We start from the raw sequence: 19,448 nt of genomic DNA, 5'->3' as shown, positions 1-19,448 counted from the left end.
ATTGCCATTTTAGTTCACCGCAATTACTGTATAATTTAACAACTCTGAAAAAAATTAGATAAATGTAAGCTAGCTGAGTTCTCATGAAGACTGACCCCCTATCTCCTAATTCTAAGACACAAATCACACCGATCAGACTCTGAAAAAAGTTGCTCACTGCACTCTCAGTATACCAAGTTGTTTCAACAGTATACTTGAAACAGTCGTTACTCGAAATACTATTATGCAAACCTAATTTAACTCCAAATTAATGTGCCTTTAAAATGTTTGGCAAACTGTTGTCCCCTCTACAGCTGTCCCTTTCTGAGGCACCAAAATAAACACTATTGCCACAATATAATATTGTGCAGCAATAGGTGGGATTATCTGGAGAAAGCTTTTACTTTCAGCATGCAGACATCCTGTGACCACCAAATAAATTACTAGCATATGTCTGCTTAGTACATTATGACCTCTGGAGCTTAATAGAACTTCTTTTTGTGTCAAAAGAACACAAAAATTTAACGAAGAGATGATGCAGATCAACCATTAAGCTAAAAGCTGTGCAAAAAGGGCTTGTAAATGCATCTCAAACTGACTAATTGAACTGCAGCCTGATGTACATTCCAAAAGCAGGAATTTAAAGGATATACTCACAAAGGCTTCCAAAACCTAACAACAATAATAATGCAACAGGGCAGAAAAAAGGAATTTGAGAATTATGTTATTTTTATACTAAATCAAGTATGCAGTACTATCATTAAAGAACAACCAGAGATTTATTACCTATTTCTCACAACGCGAGATTTTGCTTTTATTCCTCTCAGGTTTATAATAATGGAATAATATAAGTATCTTATATAAATTAAGCTGCACTTCTGTTGGCTTCACTTTTCAATAAATCAAATCGGTTTCTTGATTATATTTATGGATCAAAGCCTCTCTGCACCACCAGGAAGACAAATTAACTCAACAACTTGTAATGTCCACAACTGTGACTGTTCCACTGAGATCCCAGTAATTCAGTTCAGCTTCTGCAAAGGGCTGTATTTGTAATGCTCAAGGTACTGCAAGGTATGCAATAACTAAACAATTTTAAGCTTTGACATTCAATATCAAGAAGTTCCAGTCAATTAATCAGTTCATTTCTGATACGCATGACATAGGTCACCTTCAACCATATCATCAGAGTATGAAAAAGATTGCTAAATTTGACCAGCTGCTTAATGCTTAGAGAACTGCACGAATTTGTGAAACTGTAACCACACTGTTAAAAGCCTCCTTCAAAAAGTTATGCAAGAGTACAAGAGAAACTACTGTAATACTGATGTGGGACTGCACCTGTAACTTAAAAATACTTGCACTAGCACATTAACAGCTTATTGAAAAGGATAAAAAAATATGACTAACATTTTGGTTTAATGCCGGATAACCCCATGATCAAAATGTTTCTGTATGTTTAAAGGGAATTGTAATAAGAAATCAGAATGGAATTAACTATGAAACTTTCATTCTTACACAATTTTGAAATAATTCAAGACAATCCCTTTCCATACTTTCTATAAGAAATGCAACATTTCTATTCCTGTGGCTTTTACGGACGTTTCATTTCAAAATAAGTTTTTCATTCATTCAATGATATCAGGAAAGAGTAATGAGCACTAAAAAATAAAAAATGCCAGCCAGTTTGTTTCAAGTCACTTAAATTTAATCACCAAAACCATTTGCATAATTTATTTTGAAACACTGCCACCTCCAATATGATTAGGAACATCGAAAAGAAATGCTAAGGAATCACAATAAATTAAATGAGAGAAGAACCCAATAAATTATCAGAAAACCTAACGATATAGACCAGTGGTTCTTAGGGTGCAAGATGCCTGATTTTTGCCTGAGTGATATGCCAGCAGCCCTATCACTCTGCAATTCACCACTGGCAACCCAATGAGACTTGTCAGTACCTGGATGGGAAACCTCCTGGGATTTACTAAGGTTGCTGCTGGAAGAGGTGTTAGTGGGGCCAGCAGGGGGCGCTCACCCTGCAGGCCCCCTGGGTCCTAATGTCCCAGTATAGTGATGGGGACGCTTTACTTTAAACGCCGTCCTTCGACGAGACGTAAAACCGAGGTCCTGACTCTCTGTAGTCATTAAAAATCCCAGGGCGTTTCTCGAAAAGAGTAGGGGTGTAAGCCTGGCCAAATTTCCCATTGGCCCTTACCAATCATGGCCTCCTAATAATCCCCATCTATGAATTCTTCTCCCCACTGATAGCTGATGTGTGGTGAGCGTTCTGGTGCACTAGGGCTGCCTTGGCATCATCGATGCTGCACATTGGAGGGGAGTCCCTATTACCTGTAAAGCGCTTTGAGTGGAGTGTCCAGAAAAGTGCTATATAAGTGTAAGCAATTATTTATTTTTTTTCTCCCTAAAGTACATCTCCAAAACCCAAAATTACTTGAATGATTATTGAGAAGGGGTGAGGATATGTTTGGAGAACCAAAGGGGTGCAGGGTTCAGACAAATATCTTCATATATATCAGACATTTACACCTCTCTACTTAGAGAGGATGACATTATTAATTGCTTTGGAAAATGGTTAATGAAGTTACAAAGCGCAGCATGGGGGAATGGCATCTAACACTGCTGCCTTCCACCTCTTACATCTTGGGCTTGGTTTTGGATTGTGGAATTCACATGTTCTCCCCTCTCGTATGGGTTTTCACTTGATGCTTCAGTTTTTTCCCCACCTTCCAAATACATGTTGACTAGTCTGGTTATGCAGTTTATATCATAAGCAATGAAAAAACTGAACTGGTGATTCTGATTTTTACAGTGGATGTTTCTAAATGATCCCTATGTGCTTGTGCGTGCCTTGCAATAGGCTGCTGTCATAGACCTGTGTGTGATATGCTTCTGAGCTAGGCTCTGAGATACAGAGACCATTACCAGGGATAATCAGCTTTCTTATACGTGATAACTTTACTTGGTGTGGATATACTTCTAAACTAAAAGACTAAGGACTACTTCAATCAAGTAAAAAAATAGGAGGAAAAGCTACCAAACATCCTCCGGGACACCACAGAGTAGAACAAATGGAAATGTGACTGATTACATGCAATAACCAAGGGGCATTTGTATTACAACTTAATTTCATTACCCTAATAGATTTTGACTGATTTTATAAAAGGGTGGTTACTTCTTTTGATATCTATGTATACTGCAAAATTACAAACAAATCTTGATGCAACAAAAAAGCTATCCTGAATTAATTACTTTTGGAGTCATTTAAATTAAATATTGAAATTACTGTAACTGATACAATGGCTATTTTAATCTCAAACCTAAGCTTTGTCAATATTATTTAAAGATTTACTAGAAATGTGTGCATGAAGCATCGTACTCCAAAAATTATACTGAAAAAACTTAATGTTCAGAAAATAATTTATAGCAACATTTAGTTATATTGTCTAATATTCACACAAAAGCACAAAAAAACAAGAGTTAGAGATGTTTTAGATGATGCTTTATTTGACAACCCACTAATTCTATTTTTCTTACCTTTTAGACTACAGTATAGAAATAAAAGAGCTTAAAATGTCCACTGACCACAGTCACATACTGTACTCTGCTCAAATCAATTCAGTTCTCTCCAAAGTTTTCAGTATTTCTTTGCAAAGAGAAACTGTTTGCTCAACTGTTTGATAAAATGTCACAGTAAGTCCCAACATCATCACTGATAAACCTCAAGTAAGCCTGACTGACACAGTGGTGGTATTTCGCTTAAGGCACATATTAGACTTACCGGACTTGAGGAAGCATAAGGTAGTGAATGCTGCCAGTGTCCTTTTCCTCAACGGAGGCTGGATCGATCAAGTGTCTCAGGTTCTGATACATCATCTCAGTAATAAATGGAGTGAAGGGAGCCTGCAGAATCACAAATCTAATGGCACAGTTGTCCTTTCCTTTATCGCAATCAATCAGTCTCAAATCCACAGCTGCATTCTTAATAATCTACTCCCCCAGCCTGTTTGCAACACTAACTCAAAAGAAGCGAAATTCACAAACTTCAAAATCAATCACAATCTTCCCTTCACCTCGGCACAGGTGAAAAAAACATTCAGTGGGAAGGCCAGGTGACAAGGATTTTACAGCAAATATGGTTAAATGGTTACTTAACACACTAGCTATTAAATACACCCATTAATGAGTACACAAGAAAGATTCAAATATGTTCAAATACGCAATGATTCAGCTGTATCAGAAAAACATTTATACATTTAAGCAACAAAAATTGATAAGTAGCGAATTACATGAACATGTATAACTACTGTAACTCACCATTAGCCTGCACATGGAGAAGAGAACGCTAAACAGGGTTTCAAGAGCCCAAACACAGTCCTCTGTCCCACTCTCCCCCTGCCAACCAGCAAAACAACAAAATAAATTGTTTTTTTAAAGCATAGGCTCATACCTTAAATTCTGTATGAAAACAGCATTGTAAACAATTTTAAAAAATCTACCATTTAAACTGTGTTTAAAGCTATTGTGGATATCGATTTTTGTAAACAATGTTACCAGTGCCTATATGGTGTAACACCTATTTCTGGTGTTACGCTAATTTGTTTAAGAAATCAGCAAATGGAAAGTGTCTCTACTTTAGACAGGTTTCCTATGCTAAAATGTAAAGATTTCAGATGCGTTTAAAAAGCTTACCTTCAGTCGTCTGCGGTTTGTTCTCACATACCAGTTGGTAAGCATGTCAACAAACTTGACCAGCTTCGGTACAACAGTGTACAATCTATAAGCTAGAAAGAGGAATCTTGAATTAATTTTCTCCTTGCACATTAGGCATGAAGCTAGGAAAGCTGAAAGCACTTATAATATTTTTCTTTCACGGACTGCCAAATAAACTGAATGTAATGAATGATTTGACAAATTATTCTCGCGCACTTCACTTTGCAAAAAAAAAGGTGGAGCAGACATAAGTAAAACAAACACATCACTGGGGTTTACGGTGTCAAATGCAACTTTTGCCATTAATGATAAACCCTGCAAACATTTTTTCCGTTAAAAATAGCCCCTTAATCAGAATCATAAATTTAGAATAGAAATTCTAAGGAAAAAGAGTAATAACTGAAAAATTAAAGAAGAGCGGCATTTTTTTACTTCTTCTTCTTAACACATTATCTGTGAAAGCTTTCTAGTAGTCCTTGACAAACTCAGCACTGATTCATACCAGCCATTTCAGCCTTGAAGAACTGGATGAGAGACTGTGTGAATGACAGAAGCCACTTGTCCATGATATTGTCACTTTCCTTGGCTGTGCTTTCATTGTACAGGAACTGGATTTCCTCCTCCTACAACATGAAGCAAAAAGATACTGGAATGCCATCTGGCACCATTTAAAACACAGCAAAATAAGAAATTTATTACAAAAATGGGACATAGAACACCAATTTATTTATTTAAATATAGGAAAAGCTCATTTCACCCATATAATATCACCAGGAAAAAAGGAGGAAGACTATCAGAAGTTACTCTGCTGTTCCTATTTAAAAAAAACTCAATAACAGCAGCTTCAAGTAACCACAAAGCAAAACCACTATCTGCTCCTTAAATTAAAGGGTGATCTTTTCACATGTGTTCTGTATTAAACATTCCTAGCACATTTACATGTCAAAAAGTGGGGGGATGGAGTTTTCATGTACCTTGTGTAACCTCTGAACATTCTGAACCAAGAAGCGGTACGCATTGTACCAGGGAAGAAAGACATCTTTCAGCACATCTCTCACTCCTTCCTCTTTGAAGCGAAGATTTTCTGCACGCACCACTGGGGAATTTATCAGGTACAGCCTTGAAGAAAATATTAAAGGAAATAAATTCTTCCACTCGCTCACATCTTTCTTTATTTTGAATGAGGTCAGGCAGTCATTCCTTGACTTAAACATGAGTGTTTTGGATGTTTTTAGGTTCCCAGCACAAGAACCCCTAAATTCCAGAACAGAAACAGCGTTTTGTGTTAATTTAAACATAAAATCCTCAGGTCAAGATGTGATGAAATTCAAATTTGCTTATGGAATAAGTGCATTAAAGTTCAGTCATGCTGAAATTATAACCAAACCCGTACTGTTCTCAGACGGACAAGTAAAGCAAATGGGGGAAAAAAGTACTGAAATTTGCATATTAAACGATATTTAGATTGTCCCAATGAATGCTAAAACATCAAAGATGACAAATTACATTTTGCAGAATATACATCATCTGCACTACATTTAAGTCATTTGCACTAAAAAGATGCACTGGCTGAAAATCTTGCAGAAACAATTAAAGAAAACTTTAAACTGCTGCAAATATACTGCCTTGCAGCTAAACATATGCATCTGCTACATAACAGCAATGTTTCCTGAGGTTACATTGTTTTTAAATTTATAATATAAATCAATCATATTCGGACACTATAAAACACCATCTATGAAAATTAAAAGATGTCCTTATTCTTGATAAGCTTTAATACCTACACCTTTCATGAAAGTGTTAAATTTAACACTCCTGTTATGAAACAAAAGACAGAAACTTTTAGATTGGATCTTTAGAACATGTTGTCCATACAGCTATAAAATCCTAATGCACTTTCCTGCATTCTTCTCATAATTTATTCAAAGGACTGTAAAAGAAAAGCTTTAAGTAAAACATTCTCCCCAGATATACAAAAATGGAGGAATTTCAGAAATTAAAGTTCAAAACACCATGTCAAAAAGAGATGTAAGGTATTTGTTCATTTCCATTTTTCCTAGCATTGATTTTTTTTTCTCTTTTGAGAAAAACTATATTATCAATTCTTACAGCACCACAGTAATGGTCAGCACAGCAATTTAGAATAAGTACTTTTTCCAGCAGTGACTTTCTATAAAATGTAACCCAAATGAACAAACACCAGACAAATTCATACCAAAGCACCAATACAAATTAGTGGCCACAGATGTGCTAGGAAATTAACTGAAACTCCCACAATCTATCAAATATGTATCTGCTGTTGCAGTGTATAATTTTGCTCCCTGCAAATGAATTATTTTCTTTCAGAGGATAATGAGTGATCATTAGTGGTAACAGGACAATACTGAACAACATGCAGTTGCAATTGACTTTTGGAATAATTCAGTCTAAACCGGGAGTCAGCATTTTTTTAGAAGCCTTCTCTGTTTGAACATAGACCACATCCGTCCATAATTAAAACAAAAATGATTTTAAAGTCTTTTTACAGCCATGTTGTTTTTCTCTCTCATTTTGGTTGAGACCTAAACTTCTGGATATTTATTGGAACTTTCAATACTTCATTAGTTTTAAGTGCCGCACAAGCCCACCAAAGCCTCAAGATTGACACATGATGATGGGTTTCACATTCCTGAACCCTGCAGGACACTAGGTACCTCTATACTTAAAATTGACTATTTTTTCTATAAACTGTATTGCATAATATGCAAGATAAGCATTCATTAACACTGTTTTTTGGAGTGTTCTATAACCCCGTGTACTAGTTTTCAACAAGACATTTGGCAAGCAAACACACAGTCTTTAAGCTTTTGTGAACAAGATCACTACTAGCTGTCTGGCTTGGGAAGACATTCTTAATGTCACGATTTCTTGATTCACAAGTACCCGGGTAATCACTAGCATAGCAGAAGTACACAGCAAGATGGCCAAAGAATGCAATTAAAAAAGAATGCTGATTCCAATCATTTCTGCATCATTGGACTTTGTATAAAGAAGTAAATATGAATTGCTCTGATGCAGATTAAGGATATTAACAATTATCACATTCCTGTTTCTTAGACACCATCTTATCTTCCCAGTCAATACTTTTGCATTAACACAATAATGCAGCAATTTTCCCTTTTGTGGAGCCAATTTATCTTTGTGGTACCTCAGGCCATTAAAATTAATTGCCAAACTGGTTGTATATTTTAGTTTACCACTTTCCATAGATACTATTAAATGCTTTGAAGCTCAGCTAAAAAGACAGAAGGAATTCAGTGGTCATTAATGCAAACAAAATAAGACTGTGGTCACAGACATCTCTCCAACAACATAACACCTCACCTCATTAAAAACACAATTTTATTTGCTCTAAACCCTAATCAACCTAAAAGGAATAATCTTCTGAGAGGCTAAACTACACGAACAATTTAGATTTTGCACTGAAGAAAATGGATTTTCAGTACACTCATGAACTGAGATATGATTCACATTTAAAACAGGTAGGATTACTGATTATTAATTCCACTACATTTCACGTTCTGCGTCTGCTAACCTATTTTACATGGCTCTGACCTAATGAGATTTTTAACAACCATAAAAATGCTTTTAAAAAAGATATGCACAAACAGAATAACGCTAACCGTAATGCGTCTGCTCCATAGTTCTTCACAATTTCAACAGGATCTGGATAATTCTTCTTGCGCTTGCTCATCTTCTGTCCATCACTACGAGAAGAAAATGAAGATTATTAACTTCATGGTAAAAGACTTCAGCATCTCAGTTTTTGAAAATAGCCAGCGCGACAGTAGGAAATATGATCGCCACTGCCTTTTGACTCATCCTCTAGTTGGAAGAAAGACTGATAATGGTGGAGTTACAGAGGAAGAATCAAAATGTTTTCACAGAAGGTGCTTTCATTTAGCTATCAACCCATATTTACAACTAAACCAACACAAATAAATGCCTAGCTAGACTCGCATCTTCTTTGAAGTATCTGGTGGCTTGTCCACTGGACAATCAAAAACAAACACATACTAACTTCACATATTTCATCCTCCTCCTACATAGTTACCCTTGAAAATTGGAATCTTTCCTAGTTTCCACATATTTTAACATATGGTGTGGCAGTCACCACTCCACAACAGATTGCAGTCTTTCACAAAGGCTTGGTCTCTTCCCACTACACAGACCTCAGTCTGCATGAAGACAAAGAAGCTATGTCTGACACACTCTTAACACAGCTGAGGCAGTACTGTATATCTCGTGTGCCCAGGGCAAACCTGTGTCAACCATTCTCCTGCCTACCATATCTTATAGTTCTTACACCCTCTGTACCTCCATCTAGTCACGCAGGTAATACACAATGACAAGATGCTTATTTTTCTTCTCTTAATCATCACTGACAGGCCAAATGGTCCCATAAAACAAAGGGACACGTTTTATGCCAAGTCTAGAACTGTGGGAGATCAATACTTAAGTGTTTGATCTACCCCACACTCACAGTGTATCTTGTCAACTGCTTTAATTATTTTACAATTACAATATGTCAACTGAAAGGTTTAACATGTTTCTAGTATACACACCAAAATAAACTTTGCAGAGCTGTAGTTTATTAAGAGATTTATAATTGTAGACAACCACGCTATTATGACCAATGCAAACTTTACTGTGAGTTCTAAAACATAACGCAGGAAAAAAAAGAGAAAAAACAAACTAACCTTGCCAGAACCAGTCCATTTACTATCACATTCTTGAATGGAGGTTTACCAAAGAGAGCTGTTGACAGCACTAGTAGTGTATAAAACCTGCAACAAAATGAAGCCAGAAATGTCAGTGTCGATTTGTCTAACAGAAGAAAAGGAAATGTGAACTTTTCACTCACAGAAATTAGGGGTTATAGACATAACATATCATAGATTAAAAATGCAGTCAAGAAATGTTTTCTAACAACACAAAACAAAATATTTGGTGATTTTGGTATTTCTATAAAAAAAGAAATTTCACAGGAAAAAAAATGGGATAATCTCAAAACACCGTTAACCTGTAGTGAAGCATTTCACTCTATTTCCTCTCCCTTTCAACCACTTGAAATCATAATTCATAAATCAATTAAGTTGCTCTTGCCCCTCTTACAACGATAAAGAAAACGTGTGAACAATTAGTGCTCTTTAATCTTAAATTGGTATTTCTCACCATGGATGAGATGGACAGTCATTGATACGTGCAAGTTAAACGCTACCAACAGATTCACACTTCTAAACACCCGAGACTCAATTTCCTGATAGGTCCGGAATTTACAGCCGCAGTTTTAAAACAAAGGCCACAGCGTGACATTTCCCAGCAAATGCAGCCTCTGCTTTTTACTCTCTGTGCTTCATGTTTTACCATCCTCTCGTCTGGTCGATGCCCTCAGCGATGAAGTCGGCTGGGAAGGCATCCTCAAACTCCTTCCGGTTCTCGAAGGGATAGTGGACCTGCGCGTAAGGCATGCTCCCACTCTCGAACCAGCAGTCGAACACCTCGGGGACCCTCCGCAGCTCCCCCTTCCCACAGCGGGACGGGATGGTCAGGTGATCGATGCTGTAGCGAGAGAGTAACACACGGGGCATGAAATACTGAATCCGATTCACTTCAGGCGTTACAGAGTAAAAAAAAAATCCAAGACACAATAGGGATGGATTAAAGATTCGGGGGAAAAAAGCCAAGACACAATAGAGATGGATTAAAGATACAGAAAAGAAGAGTAACAGCTGTACGTTCTATGACTTGCCAAATTCAAGTTTTTTTTTTATTTGCTGGAGCAAAACTAATCACAAAAAAAGCATTCTGCCTAAAGAGATAAAACAGAAATTCAATCCTCTCCAAATAGCATAGCTGGATTATTTACAGTTAATGAGAACGTATAAAAGCTTTCAGCATGACTGTCTATCCTTCATAACATTTGCTGTTCCAGCCGCAGGCTGGATTGCAAGTTAAACATCACTAGATATTAAAAATTGTGTAGCTTTTTTAATCATTAGCAGGAGACACGGCCCAGGGTCACACTTTATAAGCAGTATTCTGGTACTTAAATACAATGAGTCATGGTATTACAACCTACAGCACAGTACTGAGTATTGCAGACAACAAACATCAGCTATTCCCTGAATTGTATGACTGCTGGTTCTAATTTGATTGATTAGGGATGCTTTACACATCAGAAGTGCTCCTATTGGGTAAAGAAGCTGCTTATCAAAGTTTCATAGGCCCAGAGGAGGAAACAGATTAATCAAAGCAGCGTACAGATATCTCACCTTTCTCGGTGAAGATCTGTTACTTTTGTTCCTGTCAGCTCCTCCAAGTCAGCCACTGACCCCACACACACCACCTGTAAAGAGCAAAAAACATCTTAAAATAATCTGTCCGGAAGAATTAGTAAAGTGCTTCCATTGCATCATTTTATTTAACTAAAAGGATTGTTTTACTTAAGCTGGCCAACTACACTCCATATCAAAGTTGTCTGGAAAAAAAAACAATATTCCGTTTCATTACACATATTAAAATATTTTGGGTTTGTGGTGTTGATGGCAAAAAATGTTAAGCAGTATCCTTTCAAGAACAAGAGGAAAAATGGTACAGCATAACTTATTCAGTGATTAGACACAAACACACCTCAACACTGTCTACAAGAAAAGATAATAAGTCTAAATTAGAAATCTTATATCTATATTAGAAATCTTGACAAGAAGAGGAATTTCAGAATAAGCACTGATGGAAGTAACTGATTATAATTGTTAAAACTATATATATTTATACTTTACTGTTTTTAAGAGGTTTGCATTGCTCATTGTATTTCTTCAATAGAAAATCAAAGAATGCAGACAGGATTTTAAATAAAGCTGAAAAAAAGCAGAGCCATTTTTGCACACTGCATGCATTATTTCATTCTGTAAAAGCAAGTGCTAGGTTTTAATTTCCTTTAAAGGGTCAGGCACATGACCTAAATAAGAGAGTGACAGCAAGGAGAACTGGAAAACTACATTCTTGCCCTGCACAAGGCTCAGGGAATCAGATGCACTCCAGAGATCTGGGATTGGAAATAGTCATTATGCTATTTTCAGGAAGCAGGTCACTGTCCTTCTTTTATTCAGAGGCTCATTTCATTTTTCAAAATGTGAAACAACCTAATTTTAAGATAATATAAATTAGGTTACCGTCTCCAATGGCTCTTTCCCTTAAAGAGGATGTAGTTCGTATACTCGTGGGAGTGATGCAATGTTCTGAACTTTGTCAAGTTTTTAAACGTGTAAATTTAAGATCTGCGTGCTTTCCCTTTGAAATATACTGAACTGTATACTGAAGAAATGTTTCGGGCACAGCGAGTGAAAAGGGTAGTTCTGCTTCTGAGGGGTTAAAAATGTAAGATTTTGGGCTTTCCAAGTTCGCATGAGAATTTCAACTGGCATTTCACATACTTTTAAAGAGTGGCGATTATACTTGGGGGTACCTGATGGCAAAGCTAATCAAATTCTTCAGTGGCCCTTATTTTTATTGTATTTTGAGAGACGCTACAATCTATGGCACAAGTTATTACAAGAAAACAAAACCCTGGAAAATAAATAAAGAAACAGGAAGCCCAGGATAATGATGCTATTTGGCTTTGGCCCTGAACAGGCCACACAGGGGCTAAGAAAACAATTCAATCTCAATCTGAATTTATATTCCAATACATAACCAATCTTTGTTGCAGCCTTACAAATTCTTGTCCTTGGCAATAGTTTATTCCTGCTATGTTAACTTTTTTGTTTCTAAAGATGGGAATTGTTGTTAAAAAAATTAACATAACTTAGCAAACTGGTTTCAAGGGACTCTGTCAATGAAAACTACTGAAAATCGAATTCCCAAAGCTTTCCCTATAACGCAGTGTGCTCTGTAAAACGATTTTCTGCTTATTAGATGAATCCAATCCATAAGGATCATTTACTTGTAAAATACTGTGAAAAAACTACTGCTCTACTTTATATCATTTAAAGTAAACTTTTTCAGTCAGCCGAATAAGCAAATAAACCATAATACCACTCTAACAAATACTTGATATTTTACAATATTCTATAAAAAGTTTAAATGAGTTTAAAAATTTCAACAAATTTTCCTTATCAAAAGGCATTTTAACAAGGCTGCATCCCAACTGACCTCTTCAAAGTCATCGCTGACCCACAAAGGAATTGGGGTTCCCCAGTATCGGTTTCTGGAAATTGCCCAATCACGTGCTTCCTTCAACCAGTTACCAAACCGCTTTTCCCTCACGAACTCGGGAACCCTGAAATCAAGTGCACAGAAAAAGAAAGAAAAAATTTGTCTTCCAGAGTGGTGAGGGGCTACAAGTTTAGGAACTCGAGTTGAGTTTCATCGCTGAGATGAAAAAAACTTCAAACATGGTTCTGGCAGGAATGCAGTGTTATGCAAGAAAGCTTATGTAATATTCTTTTATTACACCACACATCTGTTCAGGAAAATAGTGATGGGTCAGCCTCTTGAATCAAGAACACAGAGTTGATAGCCAGGAGCACTTACCCACATGAGTCTTGGGTTCATTAAACAGATCAGCTTCAAACATGGAAGTAAATTAAACTGTAAGGTCTTTCCATACCTACACTGCAATAAAGCTAAACTCTTTATTAGCTTATTTTACAGTTAACTTGCATTTTCTATATAAAATATAAACGCTGTTACATAAACTACAAATAGCCATCTTATACACATACGGTGGCTATGCACCTACAAAAGCAATGAGATCTAAACTCACAGCTGAAATTTCAGGATTTGCATGCTCAACCACAAATGCAGAAAAATACGATCTCAGTGACAGTGCCGTTTCTCATTTGAATGAGTGTTTGTGCTAAGACAGTATTGGTTTTATTTTTGCGCCCCGATACTATTAGTTGTGATTATGTGATCATTTAATAATATGGTTCACATCAAAGCAAAACTGTACAGGCTGAGCCAAAGTCAAAACCTTTGCAGTTTCAGGAAAGCAGACTCTGAAGGAACGAGAAAGAGCTTAAGAGAAATAGAAGGTGACAGGGTAGATATACAATAAGTGGAAGATGGATGGTAACAGTTTAAAGAACTTCAGCGAGAAGCAAAGAAATTTATCCCAAGAGTTAACAAAAGCTAAACAACATTTTCCCAAATGGCTCAACATATCAATTTGGAAAATTATATGGGAAAAGAAAGCACTTTTCAAAACAATTCATGTTAAAAGGGACATCAGAAAGTCAAGGAGAGGAAGGGAATATTGCGATCAGAATTACAACAGCAAAAGAAGCATCCAGGATGAAGCACAATTTACCTGGGATAACAATGGAAAAGTGTGAAGTGTTGAATGGAAAAGGCAGATGTACTTAGCAAGTATTTCACTCTGGTGTTCCACTAAACAAAGTCTAGAACGCATCTCGGGCAGCAGAAAAAAACATGATAAAATAGTTTTAGCATAGATAAGGCAGAAGTGTTTCAGATCAGCTATTGAGCTCTCTGGATCAAACAAATTATTCAAACGCTATTGACACAACTCTTCCAACAGTCCCTTAAGACCATCTCGGTTTAGCAGGACCTACATGTTTATACACTTATTCTTGTTTGTGCCAAAATGACTCCTTTCTAAAGCAACTTTCCAAAATTTAAGTATTACTTCTGCAGATTTTTGTGTTTATGTCTGCACATAAAATAAAGAAGCAATAATTGTTGATCTTATCTAGCCATTTATAACTTGGACCCATATTTATCCAATTTTTTTAAACAAAATATATTTTTCATACTACTTCTTCCACTTGGCACATATTAACATTTAATACAATATTTTGTGTTGAGTGCATATAATTTGTGTTAATAAAAGTCTGATGGTAAAAGACAAGGTTCTATGAGTATAAGGCAGGCTCTGACTGAAGTCTACATTCACTAGATTAATGCCATTTTCAAATAGGTCCACCAAAGAAATAAATCTATATCAGTTCAGTCACAGTTTCAAAAACACACTTCTAACCTGTGCTCAATGGCAGGTGACACATCAAATCAGAAGCCACCTTCTTCGCATTTGTTTAATAAGGTCAGGAATCTCCTTCACACCATAAATCACTTTTTGAAAAGTGCAGTTTATGTATTGAATTAATCAATGACATGCCGTTCGCTAGTACCAATACACGTTCGCTTCTATTCAACAGCTCCGTAAATGACATGCAGGCATTGTGTTGTACTTTCCATTTGGAATCACCAATGGAATTATTTTTAATATTCTAGCTTCAGATGTGTCACCTGTCAATCTGCCTCAATGCATTAGCAGATACTGTAGGCATGCTCAGGGGATGAGGGCTGTGTCGGAAATGTGCACTCTTCACAGTGCACTGTTCAGCCATTCACCTGCTCACAATGTAAATCTACATGCCGTCCATGTTCACTAGAGGACAGATTTTACTGCCAACATGGCAAACCACAGGCCAAGTCTATATCACATCCAGGCAAGCAGGTTGCATCTAGACCAGTGGTTAAGAACACAAGAACAGTTTCTAACTAGAGGAGGCCAATCGGATGAGCTAGCACGTTTGGTAGTGAGGTGCCAATTGATCCACGGATCTCAGCCAACTACTTCTTGAAAGAAGCCAAAACATCGGCTTCGCTAACGCAGCAGGCCTGCTTTTCCCCATTTTGCCTTGTGTTCTCGGTTCTAAAATGCACATTCAAATCAGGTGCCATGTGTGTGCGCTGGCTCATGTTGCACCGTTCATTTCGATTGAAGGGTGTCGGCCTGCTGCCATGCAGGGGCGCAGAAACCCCAAGGAGTTCCCAAAGGGACATCCCACCCAAAACCTATAGTGTAATATCAAAGGGGGGCTTGTTTACCAGAACAGAATGACTAACATGTTAGGAAGTATTATAACTGTTATGTTTTAGTTTGAGGATAGGTTTAAAAAGAGAATATTTACTGGGAGAAAATTCTTGAACAAGAGCTCCAAGCCATAAAAGAGAAAGAAGGACTAACCTGCACTATATAACCCCACTTGCACTCATGCCTTTAGGATTGATATATTCTATCTGTTCATCCATGGTCAGAAAACTGCTTATTCCTGCTAGAGGAGGTGGCAATCTCAGAAGCATAAGGCACAAAGGTGGACTACACCCCGGACTTTGTGCCAAAACATCGCAGGACAATTCCTATTAACTTAATCAGCATATTCTTCCAAAGCAGGAGGAAAGCAGAGAATGTTCATGCACCCTCTTCTTGAAACGCACCTGTTCGTGTGAAGCCAGATATGTAGAACATTTTAATAAGCGTTCAGAACTATTCCCTTAAATAATCAGAGCCCTGCTGCACATAATTTTAGTAATTATCTGCAAGTTTCCTCATATTAAATTTGACATCTACGAGCTGGAAATTATTGCCTTTTTCCCCTCTATTTCTTGCCATTTCTCTCACTAAAAATAAAACACAAAGCCTCCTTTAATAAGTTGGACTGCAAAGGTTACAGCTACCTCCAAGGCATTTTGCTTATATTTTTTTCTATTTTCCTCAGATTCCTTTTTTTTTTGGAACACAATAGTGCCCCAAGAGACCGGCACAGTACAAATCACAGCGAGGTTCCACCAGGCCAGCAATGAGTTCATCAATTCCCATTTGTGAAGAAGGCATTTCTATTTAAGCAACCAATATATCAATTTAATGATTTGTCTTTCCACACTATATTTAGATTTTACAGTTTATTTTGCTGTCACGTGCTAAATGTGTTTGGATATTTCATATATATATATGTGTGTTTTCATAATAAGTGAAAGCTGTGATAGAACTGTTCTAAAGCTGTGTTGCCCGACAGCTCAAAGAAGAAATCCAAGACAATCTTTATCTTCAGGATCCTGGTTCAATTAAAAGTGAGTCACAGTAGTTAATCTGTTTATCCATTTCATAGGAGGAAAAATGAAGCGACAAAACAGAACCCTCAATTCAAAGCCTCTGTGTGTCTGACATAAAGGCTAAAGATTCTCCTTTTTCATTCTTGCTTCCAGCTTAATTGTCGCCTCCCAGCAAAACCTACATTTCCATTTGATGATTGGTTTTCACGAGCTATAGATTTCCTACTAGAAAAAATGCCCTGCAGTGCCAGACAGGAATGTATGGGGAGCACAAAGTAAAAACTGCTGTTGCCAAGAAAATTTCTATTAATATGCTATTGCTTTATGCTACATATAAAATACTAAAAAGGCAATTAACAAGTAATGTTCCTCAACACCCTCGCAGGACCACCCACTTGGTACATAAGATGTTTAGCAATCATCTGAAATTTCTAAAAGCTGAAAACTGGCCCACAAGATTTAATGGGGGGTAATCTAAGAATAAATTAGCTTAGTTACAGAGTTTCATTAAACTGTAGCTGCCTGGGATTCAAGATACAGTAGCAGTCAATCATGAACACTATACAAATCACTACAGCACTTTTAAAGTAATAAAAAGTACACTGTTAAGACCTAAGTGTAAAATGCCTGCTTCAATCACATTCAAGCAAGAAAAAGCTGACTAAATGAGAGACTAATATGGAGCACCAAGGTAACATGCCCAATCTGAGACAAGTCTATCTGGGGATTCATTCAAACATCCTCTGAGTCTAAAGCTTACACAAAAGGCTTCTTAGCTTTGTTGCATCCAAAAGTGTAATAGACACACACCTCATTTCTCCTGGATCACTCAGGACCCTCAGGGGACAAGTCTGAACGAACCCTGAGTACATCTATGCACTGCACCAAGCTGGGGACTAACTTGCACAACACACTGTGATGAAAACAGACTATACAAAAGATTAACACACAGTATGGCACAGCACTAAATCAAGAGCTAGAGGTATAAATAAGTGAACCTGCTCAAACAAAAGAATATGAGATAAAAAATCATTTCAACAATCACTTACATTTTCAAAATATTTGAAAATAAAAACCCCCTTATTAAGATTAATTTCTTGTAGCTCCTCTATAACAACAGGAAGCTGTCTTTGAAAAACATTTATGCCAGAAACACATCCCACTGTACACAAGTCAAAAATGTGCAAAACAAAGTTAGCACACCTCTTATGCTTGTAAATGACATGTAAGCCCCCATCCCCCGTTTCAAGACCCAACCAATTATTCTGCGAAGAAACTCTGAATCCCTATAAAAGCATCATGTCTGCAAAACTGTGCACTATGCTGACAGCAATCACGTCTGTGTTCCTAACGCTTACTTTCCACCTACGCTATCCTGAAAGGTTATGATTTATAAATGGATTACATCGAGTGGGAGTGACTTAACCATTTATGCCTGAGATTCTGAACCAAAAAAAGTGTATAATAAAATAATAAAGAGCATGTGCGCTATATAAATCCGTGTGGATTTATGGATTATTTTAGGATAGGACTCTCTGTCCCTGGATTCTGCAGGATGGGGAGACTGAAATAGCTAAGGTTCAATCGGCCACCTCTAACCCCACCACAACTGGCTGCGAATCCTTGTTCTGCAGTGAAGCAGTGAGGACCTGACAAGACAAAGAGATCAGACCGCACTACTCCATCATCATGAGGACTGTTAGTTTTGCGAGATGAATCTTTTCAGGAGAAGGCAAGGAAAGAAAAGAGACAGACAACAGGGAGAGAGAAGACATGCTTTACCAGTAGCACTGGCTGTTGTTCTCCAGCAGCTTATCCACCATGTGCTCCACTCCCACGAACCAGCTTGGTACCGCTTTGTAAATAAGCGGGGTGTCTGATCTGTTAATCCAAAAAAAAACAACAAAATAAACGAAGGAAATGCTGCAATGTGAAAATAGTGGAATTTATAACAGCACACAAAATCCTACTGATTATGAAAGGCTTTAACATGAAAATCTTAAGCACGCAAAGCGTTGACACCCATGGTCATGAAGACAGCTGTGCACATAGTATACCACATACTCTCCAATGTCTTCACCCAAACAAGTTTTTTTTTAAAGAAAAATAAAGTAAGGAATTCCTTACTTATGCTGTGAATACCTACATTTTACACAATTTTCTCTTATGAAAATCCAATCTAATTTGGACAAATTAAACTAAACACAGGCAAGATTTTTTTTATAATTAAAACTCAGTTATTGATGAGAGTGTAGCTATTGCTTTGCATACAAAGTAAGTTCCTTTACATAAGATTAACTCAAGTCTGGATGTTCTCTTGAAACTATTTCATCTTACTGGCTTTTTATGATTTAAGTGTAGTGTAGTGCCCAAGTTTATGTACCATTCACAGCATTCCCATATTAACAGCAAAAATAAATAAAAACACCAACTCTGCCTCAGAGAAGTCCTAGCAATTCATCACAGAAGTAATAAGTGAAAGGTAATTTTCAAATGCTCAAAGGGCAATCCCAGGACAGCTCTAGTGATGTCACATTTCAAGGAGAATTAAAGGTTATGCCTCTTCTAGAGGAAACAGGGATTTTTTCAAGCCAGCTAAGATCTGGACTAGTTTCAAGTCCTTCATCCAGCAGTATTGAAAAGAAATGTCAGGGCATCAACATTCATTTGTCTAAAACCAGCACTAAACGTCATTAATCTGGTGTCATCAGTGCCATCTGCTGGCAGACTGAGGCTTTCACACTGAAATACTGCACTGAAAACCTACGGCTTGGAGCTTCATTCCATGATGCTCAAATAAAGTAAAAATCCAGAAGTATTTTCGTATATGCTTC

The 19,448-nt window shown here is 37.0% G+C and overlaps 1 protein-coding gene across 3 annotated transcripts in view; it reads right to left on the bottom strand.

Annotated features, from left to right (window-relative positions):
* Window positions 1–19,448, bottom strand: part of iars1 (isoleucyl-tRNA synthetase 1) — a 61,138-nt gene that overhangs the window by 17,709 nt on the left and 23,981 nt on the right. For all 3 annotated transcript variants that reach the window (XM_088636807.1, XM_088636808.1, XM_088636806.1), the window contains 11 exons: window positions 18,397–18,495; window positions 12,907–13,033; window positions 11,028–11,101; window positions 10,120–10,314; window positions 9,453–9,539; window positions 8,376–8,459; window positions 5,688–5,832; window positions 5,216–5,336; window positions 4,693–4,784; window positions 4,318–4,395; window positions 3,782–3,903 (listed from right to left, as the gene is read on the bottom strand). In XM_088636807.1, the coding sequence (XP_088492933.1) occupies window positions 3,782–3,903; window positions 4,318–4,395; window positions 4,693–4,784; window positions 5,216–5,336; window positions 5,688–5,832; window positions 8,376–8,459; window positions 9,453–9,539; window positions 10,120–10,314; window positions 11,028–11,101; window positions 12,907–13,033; window positions 18,397–18,495 (1,224 nt within the window). The remainder of the gene's footprint in view (window positions 1–3,781; window positions 3,904–4,317; window positions 4,396–4,692; window positions 4,785–5,215; window positions 5,337–5,687; window positions 5,833–8,375; window positions 8,460–9,452; window positions 9,540–10,119; window positions 10,315–11,027; window positions 11,102–12,906; window positions 13,034–18,396; window positions 18,496–19,448) is intronic.

Source organism: Lepisosteus platostomus, chromosome 6 (genome assembly GCF_059453375.1).
Source record: "Lepisosteus platostomus isolate fLepPlt1 chromosome 6, fLepPlt1.hap1, whole genome shotgun sequence".
Classification (NCBI taxonomy): domain Eukaryota; kingdom Metazoa; phylum Chordata; class Actinopteri; order Semionotiformes; family Lepisosteidae; genus Lepisosteus; species Lepisosteus platostomus.
Note: the sequence above shows the minus strand (reverse complement) of the source record. Positions and strands in the feature narration are given on the sequence as shown.